At 47.3% G+C, this 25,803-nt stretch overlaps 2 protein-coding genes across 9 annotated transcripts in view; one reads left to right on the top strand and one right to left on the bottom strand.

The window, feature by feature from the left end:
* Nucleotides 1–19,294, top strand: LOC118075203 (dynamin-1-like protein). 2 transcript variants are annotated; one of them, XM_035097079.2, is made up of 18 exons: nucleotides 2–86; nucleotides 193–328; nucleotides 1,894–2,044; nucleotides 3,744–3,790; nucleotides 7,387–7,458; nucleotides 7,551–7,637; nucleotides 9,361–9,523; nucleotides 9,804–9,924; nucleotides 10,140–10,271; nucleotides 10,572–10,778; nucleotides 10,890–11,010; nucleotides 14,270–14,425; nucleotides 17,068–17,157; nucleotides 17,257–17,355; nucleotides 17,448–17,591; nucleotides 18,060–18,169; nucleotides 18,669–18,828; nucleotides 19,158–19,294. In XM_035097079.2, the coding sequence occupies exons 2-18, from the start codon at nucleotides 227–229 to the stop codon at nucleotides 19,212–19,214; spliced, it is 2,019 nt and encodes a 672-aa protein (XP_034952970.1). In that variant the 5' UTR covers nucleotides 2–86; nucleotides 193–226; the 3' UTR covers nucleotides 19,215–19,294. The 2 variants fall into 2 exon arrangements, with proteins under 2 accessions (XP_060125202.1, XP_034952970.1); XM_060269219.1 differs by lacking the exons at nucleotides 18,669–18,828; nucleotides 19,158–19,294 and having other exon boundaries at nucleotides 1–328; nucleotides 17,448–17,638; nucleotides 18,060–18,168.
* The window catches only part of IQSEC2 (IQ motif and Sec7 domain ArfGEF 2), a 169,595-nt gene continuing 162,288 nt past the window's right edge, over nucleotides 18,497–25,803 (bottom strand). For 3 of the 7 annotated variants that reach the window (XM_060269213.1, XM_060269215.1, XM_060269214.1), the window contains one exon: nucleotides 18,497–25,558. In XM_060269213.1, coding sequence (XP_060125196.1) covers nucleotides 24,497–25,558 — 1,062 coding nt within the window. In that variant the 3' untranslated portion in view covers nucleotides 18,497–24,496. The remainder of the gene's footprint in view (nucleotides 25,559–25,803) is intronic. The other 4 variants (XR_009556892.1, XR_009556893.1, XM_060269216.1 and 1 more) reach the window with 3 other exon arrangements.

The raw sequence follows: 25,803 nt of genomic DNA, 5'->3' as shown, positions 1-25,803 counted from the left end.
GGGCTGCCGCCAGGTGCAGAGTGACTCCCCGTGGGGCGAGGGGGCGCCTGGGACGCCCCTGTTTTGGGGCAGGGAAGGCGAGAGCGGTGAGACCGGAGTTCGAGCCCCTGGATCCTGACCCGGAGCGGGTGGCGGGGAGTTCCGCCGCCGGCTTCTCATATTCTGCCGGATACCCGTTTCCTTGCTTCGTAGGGAGGAGCACCTTTCCCTCTGCGCCTCCGTCGCCATGGAGACGCTCATCCCCGTCATCAACAAACTGCAAGAGATCTTCAACACGGTGGGAGCCGAAGTCATCCAGCTGCCCCAGATCGTGGTAGTTGGTTCCCAGGTGAGAATCCGCCTGCTGCTGCCTCTTCTTCCCGCTTGCCTTTGACCCTCCTGACTGCTATGGCTGCTGCTTGGAAATACCCGCGCCAAACAAGGCCACTAATGGGTGGGGCCGGGAAAAGGGTTATGCAATTATATATGAAAAGTATGGAGAAACAAACAAACAAATAATTTATTATACTCCTCCCATCTGGCAGGGTTTCCCCAGGGAAATCAATAGGCTGTAGGAACAGATAAAAGAAAGCATTGCTTCATGGAATGCATAGTCAGCACTGTTACACCGGCTATGGTAACGGCTCATTATGATAGTCAAGCTGAACTTCCAGGCTCTGAGGCGTTCTGTCTTTGAACACCAGGTGAACTGGACAAACCCTGGGGGGATGGATGGGTATTACATGCATGACCAGCTAGCGGACTTGCTAGAAACACAGTTGACTGTGTTGGAATCAAGCTACTGCATTATATGGATTTTTGGCAGGGCAGTTTTCATTCTTGATGCAGTGGCTCTCCCAATGTAGTGTGGAAGCCTCCAGTTCTACTGACAGCAAATTAATCCCTAGGAATTTTTGTAGAGGCATCAGTGCCTGTCTGATGAAAATGGAAGGATCTGCTAATGATACCATTCCACGTTTAACTCACTTGTGGGGCTTTCTTAAAACAGGTGGCTCCGCCAGGGCCAGCCCAAGGTGGAGAAATCTATTTGGCAATTTCCTCCCCTTCATCTCTCAGTAACAAAATGATAAGAATAGCTAACTGATCATTTATTAATGCTTCCCAAACTGCCAACTCACTGTTTCTAATGGTAAGACTTGCCTTGACTATCCTGGGAGAGAGGGATGGATAGATACAGAAAAGTACAGAGTTAAAAATAGCCTACCATTTCAGCAGTGTCATGAAAGCAGTGTCCCCTTCTAGGGGATGTAATAGATGCAACAGTTGAGATCTATCTTGGTTTTCTTTATGTTATCTCTTGATTTTGAAACAAAAAGCTACACCACAAGCTAATACTGGTTTTATTATCCTTGCCATGGCTATAAATTCTTTTAGAATTCTGGCAACTTTTCTTTGATGAAGAATTCTTCTAAGAATCCCAAATGTTCACCCTGCCACAATTGCACTGTTTTCAGGGGTCCCAAGATAAGTGTTAATTAGGGTTGCCATCTAACCTTAAAAAGTGGTCTGACCTGTTCCTGTTCCTTTCACAGAATAAGTTGTTGTTTAAACTAGTAGGCTGGTGTTTTCAAGGGATGGAAACATTCTTACCTGCTAATGTCTGTAGTTCAAGCTGCCATTCGGTACAAGAGCAAGAGGTGAAGAAAATGTTGGTTGGAACTGTGTCCCCTCCACCTGTTCTATTCATATAAGCTGGATAAGGTACCTTGAGGTGATCTGTATGGTAGCTTTCAAGAACACCAGGAATGCTTTATGGTATGCAGTACAGTCTTCTTTCTCTGTACCAGTACACAGGCTAGAACTCCCTGGAGTGAAACTGCTTTCTTCTTAGGACGACAGTGCGTCATATTACTGCTTTGCATCCTCTACTTCTAACACTGCCTGTCTCCACAGAGCAGTGGGAAGAGCTCTGTGCTGGAGAGCATTGTAGGCCGGGACTTCTTGCCTCGTGGCTCTGGCATTGTCACACGCCGGCCTCTCGTCCTGCAACTGGTGCATGTCCCAACACTAGAGGAGAGAAGGCAGACAGCCAGTGGAGAAAGCGGTAAGACACGAACTGGGGATTGGGTCCTCATCCCAGCAGGGGATGCCTGGGGCTTGGCTTTGGTTCTGAGAGGGGAGTGTTGGCTCGTGTATGTGGCTAGTGGATCTAGTCCCACTGAAAGTTATCCAAACTGTTATTTTCCTCCAGTTCTTTTTCCTTGAAAACTATTGAAACTTAGGGATTTAACTAAAGGGCTGATGAGGCTATGCTGCATTGCTTGTCACTGCTTACACTTTATAGACTGTTTTCTGGGGATAGTTGCTGGAGATGCTGGTTTTTGCCAAAGGCAGGACGCCTAAGATGTGTGGCTTGGGGGTGGCCTTTGACAGTGACCCAAACAAAGGCTTATGTAATTTGAGCCATAGTTCAACTCGGTTGTGACTATAAGGAGTTGACCGTGGCAAAAAAAAATAGTGGAAATTAAGCCAAGCACATAACTGAGAAAGAGCAGGTTGCTATCCCCTCCCTGAGGAGCCACAGCCATCAAGTACACACCTGGGAGTTAGGGGGCAAGTCTTCTAAGTGGAGAGTTTTAGGCTGGAGTGTACTGAGTGAGAGAGAAGATGGATGCAAGAGGAACTGGGGGTGAGTGCCCTATGTTTGAGACAACCATTTGCAAGATTGATCATTGGAATGGGAATTGGGAGAAGAACAAGGGTTGGTTTGGATTTGTTTCTTCTAGAAGTCATTGGCTTGTCTGTTTCACAAAGGTAGCATGGTGGGTAGAGTAGCCTGCCTTTGGCTGTTGGGAAGCATCTTTGCAGTGTAGTATTCCATCTCATGAGCATAGGAGCCAACTCCTAGGGGCTAAGGTCCCTTCACACACACACACACAAAAATATTTGAGCCCTCCTCATTAATAGGCATTGCCATTCAAATGGTGTGTGTTTTCTCTGTCTTGCGATTGATTATGTGGGGTGGGGCTTATATGCCCCCCCCCAAATATTTTATTTCAGTTGGCATCTGTAATGGCTTGGCTCTCCCACAGAAGGGAGACACCCGGCAGTAATTAACTCAGGTTTATTACTCAAACACACAAATCACTCCAGAGCTCTGTGTCTGTCTCCAAGTTCGCAGTTGCCCGAGTCTAAACTCCGCCCCTTCCTCTTCCTCCAACAGGGGGAAAGCCCTTTCGCTTTTGTTCTTTCCCCCGCCTCTCACTTACCCTTTCCTGCCTGTGAGTTTTTTTGGGGGAAACTTTCCTGGCTTTCCTTCCTCTGTGTCTGAGCTCAAACTGCCAGTCTGTGTATCCCTGCTCGGCCCCCCTTTCCTTGCCCACTATACTCAGGAATCAGGTTACTGTTGTCATCTGCTGCCTGCTTTCTGTAGTCGGGCAGCTGTCCCTCCTCCCTCTCACATTCCAGCGTCCTTATATCTCTTTGTCTGTCCTTATTCCCGGCCTCTGTCTGCTCCAGAACGAAGCTGACAGCATCCTTCCATGAGAGGAATGGATACCAAAGTTCCCTGACTTAAACATTAGGAAGAACTTCCTGACAGTAAGAGCTGTTCGGCAGTGGAATTTGCTACCAAGGAGTGTGGTGGAGTCTCCTTCTTTGGAGGTCTTTAAGCAGAGGCTTGACAGGCATATGTCAAGAATGCTTTGATGGGGTTTCCTGCTCGGCAGGGGGTTGGATTGGATGGCCCTTGTGGTCTCTTCCAACTCTATGATTCTATTTTTTCTGGTTTTCTTTGTTTGCAGGTATCCAGGCTGATGAGTGGGCCACCTTCCTGCACTGCAAGCACAAGGTACAGCCTGGGTGATGTGAAGGGCTGCAGCGGTGGTCAGAGCAGGTCCAGTCCCCTAGGCAGGACAGACAGCTGCCACGTGACAAAAGTGCAAATGCTTCAGGCAAACAGAGGACTCTCTTCCCAGGGGCAAACTCAATTGTTTCTCCCCTCCCCCAAATCACTGAGGAACAGGGTTGGAGGCATGGGGACAATCGCTGTGAATAAGACACAGGTGCTTTCTAATGGCAGGTCCCCTTCTCTCATGCTCTGCAAGTGAATGACACAAGACTCTCCATTCCATGAAGTTCAGACAAGATGCAGCAATTGGGACCGCTCTCGAGGACGAAGAGCAGTTCCTCTTGCAGCATGCATGCCACAAGGAAAATTAACTTCCACCTGGAATGAAACGTAGGATGGGGAAGGAAGAGAGGGTGTTGCAGCCCTTCAGATAGACTTGCCTTGCTCCACCACCTTGTTTGCTGCCTATTTCCTCCTTATTTTATTTTTTATCTTTTAATTCATCTTTATTCGTTTTACACATATGAAAAAACAATACATAAAAATACAAAATGCAAAAAGAAAAAAACACAGGAAAAGAAAAAGACAGAGAAAAAAATAGAAAAAAATCTAATAATCTTATAATATCTTCTTAACATTATAGACTTCCCCGGCTCCCCCCTCATTGATTCCCTATTTCAATTAATCCATTTTATAATCAGTTTTCACATTATAATTCCTCTCTAATTATCACCATTCAATTTTATCTATAAACTCAATTTTTTTATATCCTTATAATTAATTATATCTCCCCTTAGCTTAAATTTTTACCAGCAATGAAACTCCATTTTAATATTTCATTCATCCCCCCCTTCCCCGGACCTAGATTTCCCAGATATCTCAGCGAATTCCATATTTCCTACCAATGTCAGACTTTTTCAATCAGTCCAGCCTAAAATCACACGATTAACCTTTTTAACCCACTCCCACTCTTTCTGAAGACTTCCACCAACATTTTTTAAACCTACTCTGCTGTTTCCACACTTCTCTTACTGCTTCCCAACACCCTCCTTCTTCCCATTTTCCCAGAGATTTCCTTGCACTCCCTCTCTCACTGGGAGTGCAATAGTCCCCCCCTGGTTCTCCCTTGAGGAGTTCTTTATTCAGATCCAAATTCTGTTCCACATCTCCCACTTGTGAGACATTTTGCCAGCCTTCTTCCTCCTCTCCTTTGCAACTTTTGAGTTCTTCCAAATTGTTAATACTGTCTGTCATTTGTGATTTTGCCTCTAATTCCTCGGAACAGGTCTCTTTCTCTTTCTACATCATTTTCCATGTTCATTAATTTGTCGCAATTGCTTATTGTTCTTGACCAGTTCATCTTTTAATGTCCAAAAGTTCCAGATAGATCTTTTGCCAGTATGAATCTTGTGATGATGTTGAGTCTGCCATCAGTCTTGCCTTCTCAGATCCCATGGGAAAACAGAAGATAACAAATCCAGATGTGGCAGGAGTCAAATTTCCAAGTAGAAGCCATTTTAAGTCCAGTTCTGGCTATTCCGCTCCAATCCAATTGTCAATAAAATAGTCCCATCTTGATAACAACAAAATTATAAATCCATTCACTGATCTCTCCAGGAACCTAGATCCAGCCTCCTGGGGGATTTTTAAAAGTCCAATTCCTGGTAAATTAATTGCTTCCTTTCACTTTCCCAGCTGGGGATCAGGTTACTGCATCACAACATAATCAATGTGGGAGACCGACTTCCATTTTTAGAGTCTCCCACCGTGACCAATTCTTTAAAAATATATTGCCAATCGAAATTTTTACTCACGGTGCCCAATGTCAATTCTTTTTCTTTGGGAACAATCCACTGCTCTCCGCTGCCGGCTCGGAGCTTCACTTCCAGAGGGTAACAATGGCGCTCGATGGCCCGCAACACCCCACTCGCACCGGAGCTCCTGCTGGGGCTTACCGGGGAGTAAATGGGTCGCTTTTTCGGGCTCTGCCGAGTCTTCGTCTCCAGAACGCTCTATCTGGAGCTCTTTCGGGGGCCACGTCGCTCTCGCGGCTCTCCCCTCCCCCTCTCGAAGCCCGTTCCCTCGGAGCTCGAGGGAAACGTCGCCGCACAGCGCTGGCAGTAGACCGGAAGTGCCTTTCCTCCTTATTTTAAACCAGGGATGGGGAATTCCTGGCACTCCAGGTAGATCTTTATTTGAGTGCAACTCCCATCATCCCTGAGCATTGGCCATGTGGACTGGGACTGATGGGAGGTGGAGTCCATCAACACCTGGAGGGACATAGGGTACTCATTCATGTTTTAAATGGAGCTGTAATGTCTCTTTTGAGGGAAAGAGGCAGCTATTCCCTACTTTGCCTACCAGCCTGTCAGCTTTACTCATCCAGTGTTTCCTTCTCTGTTTTTTGTCCAAAGAGCTCAGGACTTGCCCCCAAAGGGAAAGGACTGGAGGCTGTTAAGCTAGAGACTGAGCTTGCAGCTGGTCAACCTCTCTTATGGAGGGGAGAATTTAAAACACCCACACACCAGATATGTATTTTTTGTCTAAGTTTGAAGCAGTAGGGAATGGCAGGATCTTTCCATTTCTGACCTAGTTTAAAATCTTGTTTGTTAGTATTGGCTTCCCTTTTTGCATGCAGTTCTTGAATGGCTCTTCTACATATTGCATCCTTTTTTAAAAAAAAAAACACCTCACTTTTTAAATTCACTATGCTTTCTCTTCCAGAGTATGTGTTTTGTAAATAATAAACCACAATAAAGAATTCTAGAAATGATCTTAATAAGGGCCATTTCCCAAATGTTGTGATTTTCTGCTCAGTGAAGTATTGAGCAAAGAGCCCAATTTCTTTTTCTTCTTTCTCTCCATTCTCACTTCCTTTCTGTTTTTTTATATTTGTTTATTTGCTTTTCTGTTTTATAATATCATCAATGCATAGTATGTTAGAGTCAAACACATGATAGTAAGATGATAATTATTCTGCCCCATATATCTAAATCTTTTTTAAAGTTTTCACATAGTTATTCTTATAGATGTTATGATGGTTTGTTGATACCCTCACTCCTAAATGCTTCACTTTTTAATCTATTTTCCAGCCAGTAATTTCCCCTAATTTCATTTTAACTTGGTTATCCATGTTTTTAACTAACATTTTGGTTTTAAAACTCACTTGGGAACCACTAACCTAGAAGCCTGTTGAGCTACAAATGCCTCTTGATAATTCACCTAAAGACTGAAAGGGAGCCAACCAAACTGCTTGAGGGAGTTTCTTGAGTGCCCTCAGGTTTTGTACTGCAGCTGAGAAGTATTTGAAATCATTTTTTCTTAAAAAAGTAAGAAACTTTGGGTGATGATGCAGTTGAACTATGTCCTCTTCTGCTCTGTTCTCTACACTCCCCACTCCCCCATATGTTCTCCCTACTGTAGTGAGCAGGACTCTGATTCTGCCCAGGAGCAGGTGAGAGGGTGGGAGAGGAGGAATCAAAGAACTTTAGCTGCATCCTTTCCTGCAACCCTCTTGACTTCTAAACGGAAATGCAATCCTTCTGGGTTTGATACTGGCAACAGCCAGCTCTCTTGGTCCCTGTCTTTCCCCCCAGATTTTCACTGACTTCAGCGAGATTCAGCAGGAGATTGAAATCGAGACGGAGCGGACCACTGGGACCAATAAGGTACTGAGCTCCTCCCCACTCTGGTGAGAATCCTGTTCTTTGAGCTCCCATATTATCTTTCTTTAACTGATTTTTTTTTAAAATGCATGCAGGGAATCAGCCCAGAGCCCCTGTACTTGAAGATCTACTCCCCACATGTCCTCAACTTGACACTAGTTGACCTTCCAGGAATCACCAAGGTGAGAGGCAGTGGAGAAAGTGAGCAATTGGCTTCCAGAGAAAGCGAGGAGATGCTGGCCACTTCCTCAGTGATGCCAATGGTGGAAATTGCAATTGGCAATAAGTATGTGGTTTCTAGCCTTAGAATCAAGTGTGCAGAAATGATGAGGCGGTCACATCTGTAGGGGAAAATTTTGATAGGGTGCTTCCCCTTTACATCAGCCACTCCTTTCCCCTGCAACCCCTCTGCCCAGCCACTTGGTCCCAGTTGACCGACAAACAGCTGAGAGTGGGAGGGGAGAAGAGTGAGGGCAGGCCTCGGGCATTTTTACACCTGAAACAAATTACGGTAGACAACTGCGTTGCTGTTGTATATGGTGTACACTTCAAAACAATAAACAGGTCAGGAAGGGAAAAAGAAGTGATTCTGGCTTCCCCATCCACCTTAGTTTTCTGTATTTTGAGCAGTAGTGGCAGCCTGCATAGAGGGCCTTTCTGCTCCCTGTACAAGCTGCCACTTCTGTGCAAAACACAGAAAACGAAGGTGGTTGGGGAAAGGGGAGCAGCCAGTTCCAGCAATTGGCACAGTGAGCTGTGAAGGCTCCACATCTGGGAAAGAAATACATGCTGCACTTGAAAGTAACTCAGTTGAAATGCAGGTGGTTTATTACAAGTGAGAGGGGATCAAGAGTGGGAGGGAAGGGGGAAGCAGAAGACCAATGCAAGGAAATAGGTGAAAATGAAGGCTACAGTTGGTGCACACACTTACTTCATAGAATCCACTGTTGAACAGCTCTTACTGTCAAAAAGTTCTTCCTGATGTTTAGTCGGAATATTTTTTCTTGTAACTTGAATCCATTGGTTCGAGTCCTACCCTCCAACAGCAAGAGAAAGCAAGCTTGCTCCATCTTACTTGTGACAACCCTTTAGATATTGGAAGATGGCTGTCATATCTCCTCTCAGTCTCCTTTTACCAAACATACCCAATTCCCTCAACTGTTCTACATAAGGCTTGGTTTCCAGGCCCTTTATCACCTTGGTTTTTTGGCTTTTTTTGGGGGGGGAGAAAGCTCAACAACTTTGGGGGTTTGTCTAAAAAAAGCTGTTTCAGGGTGTCCTGGTTTTTACTTTTTGAAATATGGCAACCCTGCACTAAGTCCACAGCATTCCTCAATCCACCAAGCTTGTATGCTTATCAAAAATTGAAATGAGATTTGTCTGGCATGTTGGACCATCTTTCTTGCATTTGTACCTTCAACATTTCACATTTAAGAAACTCTCATCCATCTTGGACTCCCTTCTCTTTGAGTATATTTGATCATGGGTTCTCATCCAGTGGCTCCTTAAGCTTTTTAAATTGGCTTTCTTAAAGTCAAGAGTACATGCCCAACTACATTCAGCTTTATGTTGCCTCTGTATCATCATTTGTGTGTGTAATGGTGAATGTAATGGGCTAGCTTCATGGGGAGGTGAACCCAGGCCTTCTTTCTCTGATTTCCTTCTTCCTATGAGGCTCTCCTATTTATTAGCTTGGTTTCCCTTCTTCCAGTAAGAAATCTTTGATCTGGCTTTTCCTCTCTCAGGGTGGAAACAGAATGGGAAATTGGAGGCAACTGTGTAAACTTCCCTCCAGTACTTGGCCCATTATGATACCAAGCTGGAAAGAGAACCTGGAGTGTGACATTTTGTGGGCGTCTTCCTTAGTCTTGTAGCAATTTCTAGTCTTTCCTTTGTATACTGCAGGTGCCCGTTGGGGATCAGCCCCACGACATTGAGGTTCAAGTACGGGACATGATCCTGTCCTACATCTCCAACCCAAACTGCTTGATCCTGGCTGTGACAGCTGCCAATACAGACATGGCCACGTCAGAGGCACTAAAGCTGGCACGCGATGTCGACCCTGATGGTATGGCATGTGTTGTTGTGTGCCTCGATTTAATAGCAGCATGTGTTGGTGGTCAGGAGGTCAGTGCTTGGTCCCCAGGAAGAGCAACAGGATGATGGAGCTAAGTTGCTGCACATGTTGGAATGGGGTGAGAGAACTGGGGCAGATCAGTAGTGATGGAAACTGAGAGAATGTATGTGTAGGTAAAGGAGGGGGATGGAGCAAGGAATATGCAGACCAGGCTGGGGCAGAGGGAATAAAGGAAGGAGCAGGCTTTCATCCTGTGCTGATCCCCGTGCAGGGCGAAGGACACTGGCTGTGATCACCAAGCTGGACCTGATGGATGCTGGGACAGATGCCATGGATGTGCTAATGGGTCGGGTTATTCCCGTCAAGCTGGGCATCATTGGGGTGGTCAACAGGTCAGTAGTGCTGGATAACAGGGAATATGGGATCTGGCCCGGATTCGGAGTGTCTGATGGCAGAACCCCACTTTCAGTAGGGCAGGACCTTCTTGAAGGATGTATTATCTATTGTCTTGGGTGGCATGGTTGGGGGAATAGACGCTTGCTTCAAGACATCACTCCAACTTGTGTAGGTTAGTTTGTTGCTATGATCTCCCTGCTTCCTCTACTAGGAGCCAACATGATATCAACAGCAACAAGAGCATCAGTGAGTCCCTCCAAGATGAGCAGGGCTTCTTGCAGAAGAAGTACCCATCGCTTGCCAACCGAAATGGCACACGTCACCTGGCTAAGACTCTCAATAGGTGAGGGGGTGCCAAGGCACAGCGGTTATTGATGAATAAAGGAGCTGGATGTTGGGAGGGACTGAGTGAGCAGGAAGGGGCTGGCCAGGATCTGGTGCAGGTGTCTGGCTTATCTGTTGTGAGTACAGAAGGCTCTATGCTCTGAACACTGGAACCTTTTGCTGATGTATCTGGTGCTTCAGAGAGTCAGTTTCTACAACCTTGAGGACTAGAAATCTTGAAAGTCTAGGCCAGACTGGTCATCCATGTCAGCAATTACTGAGCATGCTGTTTTATTTCTTTCTCCTCCCTGCCTTCAAGGCTGCTGATGCACCATATTCGTGACTGCCTGCCTGAATTAAAGACCCGGGTGAATGTGCTGACTGCCCAGTACCAGTCTGTGCTACAGAGCTACGGGCAGCCCATTGAGGACAAGAACGCCACCTTGCTTCAGATCATCACCAAATTTGCCACCGAGTACTGCAACACAATTGAGGGCACGGCACGTAACATTGAGACATCGGAGTTGTGAGTGACCTCTCTTGGCAGGGCTGGGACTGGGGAGGAGCCTCACAATGTGGATCAATAAGGGGGATTGTGCTCTCTGAAGCTGACCTACTCTCCCTCCCTCCCTGTCAGGTGCGGAGGAGCCAGGATGTGCTACATTTTCCATGAGACGTTTGGTCGCACCCTGGAGTCCATTGATCCTCTGGCTGGACTTACAATGCTGGATATCTTGACAGCCATCCGAAATGCCACCGTAAGCCACCATTGTGGAGCTGGGATGCCTTTGAGGCCATTCACCTATTGGTCTCTGCTTTCAGCTTCTTCTCCCTCTCCCATCCTATGCCATCTAGAACTCAGTTCACCCCTAATAAATTGTGCGGGCACATTGCGTAAGACAGCTTGCATTGCATAGTGGCCCAACGACAAACTGTAGGTTGAGAGAGGGCGATCATTCTCATACCCCGCTTGTGGGGCTCCCAGCACAGGAATCTGGTTGGTCACTTTGAGAACAGGGAAGCCACACCTCTTCTAATCAAAGTCCGGTTTTTATGTTTGAGTGATCCACCCCCCTTCCATCCTTTATCTATTTCCTAGGCCAACCCCCCTTGGCTTCTGCACATGGGCATTTCTAGGACTAGTGTTGTGTCATACAAATGGCTGCACTGATTGAGAGTTTATTTCTGGGCCCAGTTCAAGTGCTCATGTTAGTTCTTATAATGTTGAACAACTTAGGCCCCCAATACTTGAAAGACTGCCTCCTTCCTTACAGACCCTCTTCAGTGTCAAGATTGCTGGCGCATCCGTTTGACCCCGTTTCTGCTCCTTCAGAAGGCAGAATAGGGGTGGTGCTGGGCGTGAGCCCGCTGCTAAAGAACAAGCCTCCGCTACCAGCATGATTTATGGAAAGATTTCTCCCTAATCTGGCTAATTGGACAAATTGTGAAGCACTCTCTGTGCAAGATATGCAAATAAGCTGCAACTAAACCAGCTGCCTAAAACATTGGAACATTTGAAGGTATTTTCATGTTTTTGCAGTAGTTGTGAATGGAAAAGGAGGAGAGCAGATGACTTCATGTTTTGTTACAATTTTTGCATCTGGCTCTCTCTGCCCTCTCCTGAACAATGAGAAAAAGAGGCATGTGATGTTTGATAAAAGACTGCTTTGTGGAGGAAAATGGGAGAATTGGATAAAGTATTGGAAAAGGTATTGTCATGAGGAAGCCACTAGACAGCTCACATGGTTAACTGCCGAGTGAAACCAGACACATGAGAGACTTTACAGAAATATATGGAGATCATGGACTGTGCTCCTTCAAAGCTGAGCTCAGAGTGCCTACTCCCCTCCCCCCAGCAGCTACTAACTGCCCCGACTGGAAGCTTCCTGAGATGGGGGTCTCCATCATTCCTCCCTGACAGGTGTTACTATGCCTGCCCTTCTTCTACCAAGGAGTGGCTGGGTGATATTGATGACCATCTTTTGATGGTGTTCAGTGTTGCGGGAGGAAGAAATGCAACTACTGTGATTTACAACTCTTTAGACTAAGAAAGCGCTAGGGACGCGGGTGGTGCTGTGGGTTAAACCACAGAGTCTAGGGCTTGCTGATCAGAAGGTCGGCGGTTCGAATCCCCGTGACGGGGTGAGTTCCCGTTGCTCGGTCCCAGCTCTTGCCAATCTAGCAGTTCAAAAGCATGTCAAACTGCAAGTAGATAAATAGGTACTGCTCCAGCAGGAAGGTAAACGGCGTTTCCGTGCGCTGCTCTGGTTCGCCAGAAGCAGCTTAGTCATGCTGGCCACATGACTGTACGCCGGCTCCCTCGGCCAATAACGCAGGAGTCGGTCACAACTGGACCTAATGCTCAGTGGTCCCTTTACCTTTAGACTAAGAAAATTCACAGCTGGCCTTGCTATGATGGAAGGTATGTAGGCAATGAAGAGACTGAATCAAACGGGACGCAGCTTGACACATATCATGATAGGTACTGTATATTCCTGTGTATAAGACTACTTTTTAACCCAGGAAGATCTTCTCAAAAGTCGGGGGTCATCTTATAGGCCAGGTCGAATTTCTTATACTGCGAGTATATCCCAAACTCTAACTGGAAAAGTTGGGGGTTGTCTTATACGCCGGAATATACGGTACATCTGTACGGGAAAAGATATGTTTATATGGCATCATAGTACAGTGGTACCTTGGTTTAAGAACAGTCTTGTTTACGAACAATTCGGTTTACGAACTCCCCAAAACCAGAAGTAGTGTTCTGGTTTGCAAACTTTACCTGGGTCTACAAATGGAAACTGACTGGTGGAAGGGCACTGGCGGCGGGAGGCCTCATTGGGGAAAGCGCATCTTGGTTTAAGAACGGTTTCGGTTTAAGTTCGTAAACCAAGGTACCACTGTATTGGAAATCAATGGCCATGCTGCTTCCAGAATGTTCTTCTCTGCAAGAGCTACTTCATGCTGCAGTTTGACTGTTATCTGTGCGAAGAAAAATGTGACCTTGAGTAGTGCGAGCAGAGCCAGAGGAGCTGCAATTAATCAGATGAGCAGCAAAAGAACTGATTTGAACAAGGATGAGAGAAGATCCAAGCTGGAAAACCACACCGAAATCTGGAAATAAGAACTTGTTGTGGAACTCTCTACCCCACAAAGGAGCATCTGGCATCTTCATTATACAGCTGCTGGCAAATGCTGGAGATGAAACTCTTTGCCTGGCATTTGACACCTGAGCTGTATATTTTCAGGACCCAGCCTTTTGTGATTGCATTTTTTTTTTGTAACTGTTAAGCTTTTAAACTGTTTTCAGTGTTGTATTTTAAATTGTTATAACACACCCTGGGACATTAGGGCAAAGGGAGGGATGGTGGTGGTGGTGGTGGTGATGATGATGATGATAAAGTAAAACCAGCTTTATTAGTCCCAACCAAAAATCTTGAAGCAATGTGTAAACTTTTAAGTTGACCAGAGGTCTGTTCAGGCTGGATGTTAAGTACTTTAAGAAGAGGGAGGAAGAGACCAGTGTTGCTATGGATGCTGGAAGTCCCGTCTGCCATTTGTAATGTCTAAAAATGAAATGAAGGGGAGTTTTTGCAGAACTGAGCTGCGATTCTTATGCAGATTTATTTTGGGCTGAGCCTGCTTGAATGCAGTAAGAGTTGATTCTGACTAAAAGTTCTTGGGTTTTGGTGCAAAAAAAAAAAGGTTTCTGGTTGCAGCAAGGCATGCTGGGACAAAGAAGCCAGTGGTTACAATTCCTTTGGAAAATATAAATGCCAGTAGTTATTCATATCTTGTCTCTGGTACTTACTGAAACTAGCAGGGCCCTTCTAAGGCAGAAAGCTGAAATCAAGAAATGCCCTTCAGCTGAATATGACTTTTTGGGGAGATGCTGCCATAACTAGGCATGGGTGGGCTCAAATCATGGCCGCTTCTAGCCTCTCATGCCTTAGTTGGTCATCTTCCTGCCCAGCCCTGGGTAGCAGTTTATACTGATGGGGTTTCTCCACCCTGCAGGGACCCCGTCCAGCCCTCTTTGTCCCTGAAGTCTCCTTTGAGCTACTTGTGAAACGTCAGATCAAGCGCCTGGAGGAACCAAGCCTTCGCTGTGTGGAGTTGGTGCACGAGGAGCTGCAGCGCATTATCCAGCACTGTTCCACCTACAACACACAGGTATGGCCTTCCTGACACTAGGGCCATTCCCAATAGCATGGGTTTCAGAACCCCATTTGTTTGGCCTTTTATTGCAGGCATTTGTGATTCTACAGATTAAAACAGGGCCTGTGCATGCATTACATGAAAGTAAACACCATTAGACTCCATGGGGCGTCTGTGTGAAACATTTGCTTAACAAAGGCTCTCCTGCCAACAGTAAGGCAACCTTTGCATTGCCAAAAAGCTCAATGATCTCACAAAGAGCTGTGCTCATTTCCAAATACTTTTGGCCTTCTAAAGGAGCACTGAGAAATTTCTAGCCAGCAGGTCCTAATTTTCCAGAGGTTATTTCCCCCTAAACCACAGCCACCTGCCCCACACCTCATGTGTGGACATCATGTGCCAGGCAGGCAATTACAACTGCAAAGGAACAACTGAGAATTCTAAAGTGCACTCCCCATTGCTGCTTGGCAAGCAGTCATCTGACTAGCGCTTGCAGAAAGCCCACTGGGATCAACTTTGAAGTTGGGTCCTCCTGTGTTATAGTGGAGCAGCTCATGAGCAGCCCTATTGGCTACCACTCTTGCTTTAAATTGCTGCACTTCAAACAGAAGAGACAGAGCCTTGCCCTACATGGCTCTTGTTAGAATTGGAAGTATTTTGCTCAAGCCCATTCTGTAACACGAATGGTTTGTATGTATTGCAAAGAAAGAGAAAAATGCAGCCTGCACCTCCTTTCTCCACACTCTTCCTTACTCTGGAAGCCCTGCTGAGCTTCAGTTCAGAAAGATCATTGGTTGAGCCCACTCCCAGATGCCCCCTTTGAGCAACTTGCCCCAATTTCCTTCCTCTACCTCCACACCTTAGGATTTTTGCTTTGTCTTTTATCCCCCGGCCGACTGAGTTGAAGAGGAGAGAAGGGGTGCTTGCAGAGCCAGGCCAGTTGCTATGGCAATCATTTTTATTTTATTTTTTGTACAGTAGATTACTGCCTGGGTGGTAGTGCCCAAGGCCTAAGCAGCCTTCAGGAGTTGCCTTCCGGGAGAGGCCTTCATGGCCTGCTCTTTGTAGGCTTTTAGACAGGCCCTGATGACCTTATTTCAACTGGTCAGTTGTAGGCAAATACAGTGGTACCTCTACTTACGTTCACCTCCGGTTACGTATCCTTTGGGATATGTATACGGTAAACCCGGAAGTATTTTTCCGGGTTTCGTCATGCGCATAAGCGCTCTACTGAGCCATGCACTAATGCTATTCTAGAATGTGTCATAGAATCATAGAACTGTAGAGTTGGAAGGGACCCTTAGGGTCATCTAGTACAACACCCTGCAATGCAGTTGTCCCATATGGGGCTCAAACCTGCAACCTTGACATTATCAGCACCTGCTCTAACCAACTCCAGGCAGTATAGTGTCAATATCAAGGCAAGTAATAGTACCACTCTATTCTGCCTTGGTCAGACCCACACTTGGAAGTCTGTGTCCAATTCTGGGCACCACAATTTAAGAAGGATGTTGACAAGCTGGAGTGTGTGCAGAGGAAGGCAACCAAGATGATCAAGGGTCTTCCGAGGAACAGTTGAAGGAGCTGGGTATGTTTAACCTGGAAAAGAGGAGACTGAGAGGAAATATGATAGCTATCTTCAAATATCTTAAGGGCTGTCACATGGAAGAGGGAACAAGCTTGGTTTTTTCTTGCTCTAGAGGGTAGGACTCGAACCACTGGCTTCAGATTACTAGAAAGGAGATTCCGGCTAAACATAAGGAAGAACTTTCTGACAGCAAGAGCTGTTTGACAGTGGAACAGTCTCCTTTGGGAGGTTGTGGACTCTCCTTCCTTGGTGGGTTTTAAGCAGAGGTTGGATGGCCGTCTGTCATGGATGCTTTAGCTGAGATTCCTGCATTGCAGGAGGTTGGACTAAATGACCCTTGGAGTCCCTTCCAACTCTATGATTCTGGATTATGCTGGAAATACTGAAATAAGTGAGAAGTTGGCCTCATAACATTGTCTTTCTTCCCATATTGTTGATGGTTTTGCCATAAAATCATTCTTTCAGCATACAATGATGCAAATAAGTAAGGCAGTTTTCTGAAACTTTTCCTACAAGACGTTGTTGTTGGTTCATGTTGCTTCGCATAAGCTGATGGTGCAAAATAAACAAAAGAAGTCAGGTTCCTGCCTTCCATAAGCTTATAGTCTGAATTCCAATGGCTAGGGAGCGAACAAAGTTTGACTATTTCTGCATAATGCTTTTTATAAAGATTTTTCCATTATTATATCCTGTGCTCTGCTTGTTTTTTTTAATGTATCTTTTGTGTGTATTAGCAGTACAATAGTACTGTACAGTGGAACTTCGGTATACGAACACCTCGGTTTACGAATTTTCGGTTTACGAACGCTGCGGACCCATCTGGAACGGATTAATTCACTTTTCATTACTTTCAATGGGAAAGTTCGCTTTAGTTTATGAACGCTTCAGTTTATGAACAAACTTCTGGAACCAATTGTGTTCATAAACCGAGGTACCACTGTATTTCAATTTGTGTCTTTGTAAGCTTCATTGACAAACGAATTGTAGAGCCAAAAGGTAGCAGGTCTTTAAAAAATAAAAAATAAATGTCCAAATTGCTTCTCTCAATTCCTCCTCACCCCTTTTTCAGGAGCTGTTGCGTTTTCCTAAGTTGCATGAGGCGATTGTGGAGGTGGTGACAGGAGTCCTTCGCAGGAGGCTGCCCATCACAAATGAGATGGTAATGATGGTTGTTTCTTCAAAGAATGGAGGAGTGGAAGCTGGTTCCTGTTCCAGATTTGGGGCCAAATGTTCCAACAGTCAATGCCTTTTCTCCTAGGTGCACAATCTGGTTGCAATTGAACTGGCCTACATTAACACCAAGCACCCAGACTTCATTGACACAGCTCTCGTTTCTGCCTCCGTGAGCAGTTCTAAGGTATGATCCAACCACTACCACCCTTTCTACTGCCTTGATGCCTGCCCTAAGAATAACCCCACAGCCCACTCTCACATTTATTCCCTTCTCAGACTGAATCCGTTCCAGATGGTGCCCGGCGATGGAAAAGTGAAAAAGCAGAAGAACCTAGTGCAGATGACAGACCCAAGGGGTCCTCGCAGACCTCCGTCTATTCCAGCCCTAGTCGGTCCCATGCAGTCAACCTGCTAGACACGGTCAGCTGTGCGGGAACCTGGAAGTACAGGGTTGGTGAGGTGGAGAGGTGGGTTGGTGACCTAGAGGCAGAACATTAATTGAAAAGAGGACATTACTGGCTTGAGGACATCCTCTTTGGGTTCTGGGGAGGGTCCAGTGGGGCCTTGTTGAGGTCTTCTGGCCTAACAGCTGATGTGTGGGGTAGCACAGCAGCTGCTTACCCGCATGTCAGCTAAGCAAGCCCCTCTGCCCCCCCCAGGGTGTTCCCAATATACAGAGTTTGTGTTTCATGCAGGGGGGCCTGTAATGTAACCCCCACATAATTTGGGAGTTGCCTGTACAGATTACCTGTCCTCTGCCCACCCCACACAATATGCTATATCTTGTCTCACTGATCTTGGCCAAGAGTGTAGAAACTGTTCCACCAGCTCTATTACCACCACCTCTGGCAATTTCCTCTCACAGTAGTCTTCCTTGACTTTCCCTAGCCCATGCCTGCTACACGCAAACTGAGCCAACGGGAACAGCGAGACTGCGAGGTCATCCGCCGCCTTATCAAGTCCTATTTCCTCATTGTGCGCAAAAGCATACAAGACAGGTAACTTCAAGTTGGCAAGGGATCTAGCATGGGCACATGTGGGCCAGATGTGTCCAGTTGTGAGAGCATCTGGGTTTGGGGTTTTTTATACAAAGTGAATGTTCCCTACTTCTTAGGAGTTGAGAAAGGAGCATGCAAAGTACTGGGTGATAGCACAATGTGTCTGTGTCCTTCATATGTGCACTGTAGATTTGGATTTCTTCATGATCTTTGTGTATGTGGGTAAATTAAAGATTCCCATCCTCTTCGTTACTCAGAATTACTAAAATAGTCCGACTGAAATGAATATTGCAGCCAGTTCATAGCTCAATACTTTTTGAAGAAGAAATTATGTAATTGGGTAAGTAGCAGCTGTTGGTCCACAGTGATGGATCTACCTAGCCCTGTAGGGCCAAGCAGGGGAGGTAAGGTTGGGGCAAGAAGGGAATTGTAGGCCTCGGATGTCTGCAAGATCTCACAAGCTTTATATGAAAAGATATCTCTGCTTTCCACCCTGTAGTGTCCCCAAAACAGTGATGCATTTCCTGGTGAACTACGTCAAAGACCACCTTCAGAGTGAACTCGTGGGCCAGTTGTACAAGCCACAGCTCCTTGACACATTGCTGACAGAGTCTGAGGACATGGCTCAGCAACGCAATGAGGCTGCCAATATGCTCAAGGTGAGGGGACGAGGGCAAGACTCCTTGGATAGAATTTAGGAGCTACTCACAGGAGATGGGGAAAGTTCTCTTTGGCTCAGCAGCACAGTTTCTTACTTTTAGGTTTCTCAAAATACTGAAAGAACTGCGCTGCTTCTCTGGCTTTTGAAAACTTTTAAAACAGCCTATATCCAGGAGAACTGGCTCTTCTCAAATGAAGCCCTTGCCTTCAGAGTCAGACTAGTGCCCATGCTCTGGCACCACTACCTTGAAAGCCCAGCCCGTTTGGGTTGAAAGATGGCATTAGAACATCTATTAATCACTCAGCAAGGTATTTTCTTCTCTTACAGGCATTGCAAAAAGCCAGCCAAACTATCTCAGAAATCCGTGAGACTCAGCTCTGGTGAGGGGAACCCACTGCTTCTGATGGCTCCAACCCACGAGTCCCATTCACCCAGAGCCATGCCAGCATTCATTTCTGAGCCTTCTGGAGCAGAGAGGTCTTGAGCCCTTTTTGGTTCTGGCCCAGAGCGAGAGCCTGTCTAGTTGAGCATTTGGCTGGTAACACTGTGGAGCCAGCATCTCTGTGCTGAACTGAAGGCCAGTCCTCATCCACTGCCTCGTTGGTCATTCATGCATTTCCAGCCTTGCTAGTCCAGTCGGTATTAAATTGCTGTTTTTATCCACATTTTGAATTCCTTCTCTCCACAGCTATATCCTTGAGTCATTGCTGGTTTGGGCCAGTCTTCATTCTTGGCAGCTTTTGTCCTAAGTGCAGGAGAGCTTTCCTTCATCCCCAAATGTTGGTGCATTTGCTAAAAATATGAAGTGAAGCAATTTGTTTATGTGTGTCTGCCTGAGCACTAAGCAGACAGTGGTGTGTATGTGGATCAGCTGCTGAATGTCTTTAATCTTTATTACCACCCTGAAAGTGGTTGGTGCTGGCTAGGTAGAGAAATGGGCACAGGTAACTTTGAAGACAGTCAAAACTATAGAGGTGGGACATCAACTGTTGCTTTAGAGGGAGATCTAGCCTTATCTTTTTCCAGGAGTTATGTGCAATAGTGCCACATATTTGGGGGCACTATCCCAGTCCTAGTTGGCAGGAAAGGGGAGGCACAACTTCTACACAACCCCAAGTTTGCATGCACCTCTGAGCCACATAGGACCCAGGCTTCGCCTGCTAGTTTCCTGGAATAAACTTGTGTACTGTTACAAATGTGCTGATGGTTTTTATTTGTATGTATGGTGTACAAAGAGGCTGAGAAGAAAGAGCTTGATGAAAAATGAGTTCTAAATTAAGTCAAAAGACTGAATGTCTCAACACTCACATAGCTTATTTCCAGTCACAAGGATTAGAAAGGTTAAACAAAAGGTGACTCGCCCTCTAGCAGTAGTCAGTACTCTGTGGCTACCTGTCATACTGAATTTATGGTAAATGTACAGCTTTGGAGAAAGCCTGCTGTTTCTGTGGTGCTCCTGCTGCCCTGGCAGGCTCTTGTGAACTATGCACATCTCCTCTACACTCTGAAACAGTATACGCCAGGTGGGAAAATACTACTAGCTCCAGAGAGCACTAGGCTGGTTTATGGAACAAGGAGGAACTCTGCTGCAGGACCACTGCTCTGTTTCCCATCCCTCCCCCCAAAATGCCCAGTAATCTTAAAATAACACACAAGACATCCTTTCACACAGCAAGGACATTTGGTCAATTTATGAAGCATCAAATATACAGTTTCTTATGTACAAAGTGGACCAGAGGTGAGGGGGTGGGAGACAGCAAGAAACAAAATAAAAATAAAATGCAGTCAGTTTGGAGTCTTCCAGCCATGAACTCTGGGAGAAAGGGCAGGGGGTGGCCCATGCTGCAGAAAATACATGGGCTGGAGCCCACACACCCCCTCCTCTCTTAAGAGGTTGCTATTTATAATATATAATATATACACAGGAATCTCTGTACAGCAACAAACCCAACACAGGAAGTGCAGTGCAGGGTAGGGATAAAGTGCATGCTGGGGGGAGGGCAAAGGGTGGGAAGATCTGATATGGAGTATGGGGGGAGGGAGGGAAGGAAGGAAGGAAGGAGAAGGGAGCCCAAGCCCTGCAGGATGCAACTGGGAGCAACTACAGCAGGGCGACAACCACCACCACCACCACCTCCTCGCAGTACAGGCAGGACTCCTCAGTTCCTCCAAGGCTGTGGAGTCAATTAGCGGAGGATGGAGAAGATGAGGAATGGAGGCTGAAAGTCAGTGAGCCTCCTAAAACCGTTCCTTAACTGGTCCTCTGTGATTATTTTTCCCCATCCTCCAAAGAGCTAGAGGCCTGAAATCCTGCCTGCTCTTGTTGAGTGGTTATTCCTAAAACTGGTTGATGTGACACACGGGCATGACTTGAGGAAACGCATGTGTAATGTGCAGAAACAATTAGATTTATTCAATAATTCTGGTTCCTATAAGGTTCCAGCTTTTGCTGCCTCTGAAGCTGGGTCCTTCTGCTCACACACTGCAGAAAGAAGAGCCTGCCTTCAGAGAGGGTCATCCATTGCCCATCACTATTCTGGCTGGGCCTCCACTTTTCTACTTAGAAAAATAGTGTGCTTCCACTATCAGAAGCACTACTTTAAAATGTAAAATAATTTCTTCCACCAACATTCATAGCATCTCCTTAAAAATATACAGACGAGGCACTGTAACTCTCATGTTTTGAAATCATCCTCTGGCACCCTTGAGCCTACCTCCATATCCCTTTGCCCAGAGTCAAAACACCCACACCTAGGAGTCGGACTAGACTGGGGAGGGTGGTGGCTCAAGGGAATGTCTTTAGGAAAGGGAGAGTGAGAGGAAAGGTTAGGCCTGGATGGGCTCCATTAGCTTGGTTTGGGACAGGAAAAACGGGATCCCATCTGTTTCTAGAAGCAAAGGAATGAGGAAGTAGGGGGTTAAAGTGCATCTAAGCTCCCGAGGAACCAGTGTGTGTGGCAGTGGTAGTTTCTCTCCCCTCTTGGCAGGCAGAGAAACACCCTAGGATAAAAGAACAAACTGGGTGGGAGGAGACAATTACACCCTATATTCCTCTCTATGCAGTTCAGTGAGGGAATTTATCCAGAGAATATATAACACCCCCCCACCCTTTTAAAATGTTTTCAGTGCAAACCCCATGATAGGGGTGGGAAGGGAGTAAGAATAGCCCTTTGTGAATAAGAACTGAGAGGGCAAGACAGATTCCTTCCCAAGTTTCCCCAAAATACTGATGATCTGCCCTGCTCTACATATTACCTTCCTTCCTTCCTTCCTTCCTTCCTTCCTTCCTTCCTTCCTTCCTTCCTTCCTTCCTTCCTTCCTTCCTTCCTTCCTTCCTTCCTTCCTTCCTTCCTTGTAAACAGCAGAAACTCATAAACTCGGTGCAAACTAAAAAGGAGAGCCTCCTTTCTGCAAAATGCCCAGGAGCACCAAAGCCCCCGTCTCCATTCCCTCCTACAGAACAAGCCAACAGGCAGAGAAGTGGAAAAAGCTACTTTATAAAACTGAAAAACTATCCCTCAGAAAGATAAAACCCCTGGTGACCACCACAGATGCCACCAAGCAGGGGTGGGGAGAAAGCATGCTGGAAGCATCCAGGCAGCAAAACATTAAAAGGCTTGGGGAGGAGGAAAGGAGAGAAGCAATCTGTGCAGGCCCTGTGCCAGGGCACACTGGCCCACAAGGCGTTTGCAGTGCCTTTCACTGTGAAGCAAGGGATCTGCCTGCAGCTGCCCTTCCTTGCTGACTCTTCTCTTCTCTCCGCTCCCCACCCCTGCCACTTGGTAGGCAAGGTGGACACAAACAGGAGCACCTGGATAAGGGAGGCATTGCTCCCACCTGCAAAAAAAAAGATAAAAAGTGCCAGACTCTGCTGGCACAGAGCAAGGCTTCTCTTCCATGCAACCACTACATGCTTACGTCAAGCCCAGGAGCCCACATGGCTTTAAAAAAGAGAGACCTGGTAACTATTTTTGCCCCTCTTTGTATAGCTGAGAGTTACTACATTCCCATCTTCAATTGACTGGGGATGTTCAGGGCTGAGCCCTGAGAAACGAATGGAAATAGTGCTTTAGATGGACTGAGCGTTGCTTTTTAAAAAATAAGTCATGCTAGAGACAGCTTTAAGAACTGCTGCTGTTGTGGCAGAAGAGCCATTGGCCTGGATGCGTGTCTATGGCCCACTTAACAGTGGCTGGGAGTACGGCAGTAGCAGCTTCTCCAGCAGACTCATCATCACAATGCTTATCAGGGCAGCCTGAAAGAAGTGGCAGAGAAGCGGTTCCTAGGTTGTGTGAACTGGGCCTCAGCCAGTTCCTTTAGACGATCAATCAAGAGTTCAATACAGTAGCAAAGCTTGCTTAGCCTTTTGTGGCAACAAACCCCAAGTGGGGAATTAGCTGCAAACAGAACTGTGGGTCTAGAACAGGGTTTCCCAAACTTGGGTCGCCAGCCATTGTTGGACTACAACTCCCATCATCCCTAACCTCTGGGCCTGCTAGCTAGGAATGATGGAAGTTGTAGTCCAACAACAGCTGGAGACCCAAGTTTGGGAAACCCTGCTCTGGAACATACCCACCTTTAATTTGCTGCTCTGTTTTCAATATTCGCCATGGCCATTTGCTACCATTCATTCACAGCTATTAAAAACTGGAGCAGTCAGATATTTTAAGTTAGACGGGGAGTGGGGAGCAAGAGGCTCTCCTTCGGTCATCCTTCTGAGCTGAAATAATGCTCTTTGGGCAGGTCTGATAAATGGCACCTGCTATGTAAACAAGACACACAGAAGGCAGCCATGGGGGACTGCCTGCTACTTGGCTAACATTTCACAGAGACATAGTGTAGGTGGGCAAATGCTGGTGCAGAGTCAAACACCAGGAGCAAAAAAGAAGTATCAGCCATTCAAGTTCCACTCTACAGCTTATTCTTATGCCTTCAAAGTGCACAAGTTGTCCCTGGCACTAGCATGTCTGACTTGCTTTGCACAAAAACAGCAGATGGTGCAATTAAACTGTTCCTGGACTGTTCCACTTTGAACTGCAGGGGGAAACTGCACTGCCAAATGCCCCCCTCCCCCAGCTAGCATATCAGGGAAGAGAGGTGGGAATCTTCCCTGGCATCTGGTTTTTTAGACCACCTGGAAACAGTTTTACTGCTTCGTATGCTGTTTGCATGAATGAGGTATACATACACCATACCATCTCCATCTGCAGCACATTTAGGGGAGAGTCCAAGGGGAAACACTCTGTGGGACAACAGACCACAATGGCTGCACAAATGCGGAAGAGATTCCCCCTCTCTTGCACCTCATGTTTTCAGCACGTCTCTGAAAAGTTGCCGCATAGTCCTCAAACACCCCATTTTCTGACACGAAGGAAACAGAAAAGCCCAAGCGCTAAGTAGCGCCACCCTCAGGCCACGAATGGGGTTGCAGATCCCGATTTCTTCCTTTCCGAGGCATTGGTTGGAAGGATGCCCTCTCTCAGTTCTGATCCTAGGAAAAAGAGGGATGGGGTATGGAGTGGGGAGGAAGAAGGGGACTGGCCAAAAAGGTCTAGACACCCACTGGGCCCCACCCCTCCTGACCACCTCACAGCTATGATGGGAGAAGCCCCGAGCTCTGATATTTATATATTTATAACCTATCAACTCCGTGGTGTCGGTGTTCCTCACACGACGGTGCTGATTCTGTTCACTGGCTTCTGTTTTGGGTTGGGAGGCCCTTGGGAGGGCATGGCTTGAGGGCCCCCCTGGTGCATGGTGATGTGCTGGGGCAGTGGGGAGGTGGGGGCAGCTGGAGAGTGGGGACTGAGGGGCGTGTGAGGGGAGGGAGGTGGGAGGGGTGGGTAGGAAGGGTGCGGGGGGATGGGGGAATGGGGAGGGGGCATCGGAGGCTGGCCATGGTGCTGCTGAGCAGGATGCACAGGGTGGCCATGGTGTCCAGGGTAGGGCCCCATGCCGGGAGGCGGAGGCGGCCGCTGCATGAGCTGGGCAGGGTGGTGGCTGAAGATAAAGTGCTTTGGGGCCTGGGGCCTATGCAGGGTGTGCTGCTGCCCACTGACCCCAGACTGATGCAGCTGCTGAGGGTAAGTGTGCGCCAGGGCATGCTGGGGGGCAGGGCTGTAAAGGGGCAGCGGCGAGGTGGGCTGGCGCCCATGGAGGAAAGGGGGGTGCTGGGAGGCAGCAGCAGCAGCAGCCATCTGGTGGGCACGTTTCTGCTGGACAGGCCGGCCGAGGGTGTAGTGGTGGTGAGGCTGTGGGGTGGGGAAAGCCGGGACCGCCTGCTTCTGTGGTGGGGCGGAAAGCGGGGGCTGCTGGGAGTGGTGGTAGCGCTGGACCTGGGGAGGCAGGGGATTGGAGGGCAGGGCTAGAGGGGGTGGGGGTGGGGCTGGCTGCTGGGGAGGAGGGGGCTGCTGAGGGTAGGGAGGAGGGGGCTGGGCAGAGGGGCCGTGGCAGTACTGGGCATGGAGGGCCTGCAGCTTGGACTGGCTGCCATCCAGGAGGGACGGGTGGCTGTGATGAGGGTGGTGGTGAGAGGAAGAGGCTGAGGAGGAGGAGGCTGAGGCCTGGCCAGGGGGCATCTGAAAGGGGCCCTTCCCACGCTTGCTGCCAAAAAGGGAGCCCAGGAAGGACGACGAGTTTGAGGGGGGCCGAGGCTGGGGTTTGTACTCCTCAGGAGGGGGAGGCGGTGGTACTCTCTGGTGGGGGCGTGGGCTGCTAATAATAGACCCCTGGAGGGACGTAGGAGGGTGGAGAAACAGAAAGAAAGAGGGAGAGGAAGCAGAAAGGAGAAAGAGAGAGACACACACAGAGAAAGATGGGGTATTAGACAACTGGCTCCTATAATTCCCCCACACCTATGGGGCTAGGACTTGATACTCAAAGATGGCCATACTTTTCTGCCTGTCTGAAGAAGGGTTGGCTTTAACTAAAAGTAATTCAGACTGGGATGAGCCAGCCAAGTCTTCTGCACCAA

Source organism: Zootoca vivipara, chromosome 16 (genome assembly GCF_963506605.1).
Source record: "Zootoca vivipara chromosome 16, rZooViv1.1, whole genome shotgun sequence".
In the NCBI taxonomy this organism is placed as follows: domain Eukaryota; kingdom Metazoa; phylum Chordata; class Lepidosauria; order Squamata; family Lacertidae; genus Zootoca; species Zootoca vivipara.
The sequence above is the reverse complement of the archived record's forward strand: the minus strand, read 5'-3'. Positions and strand labels throughout refer to the sequence as shown.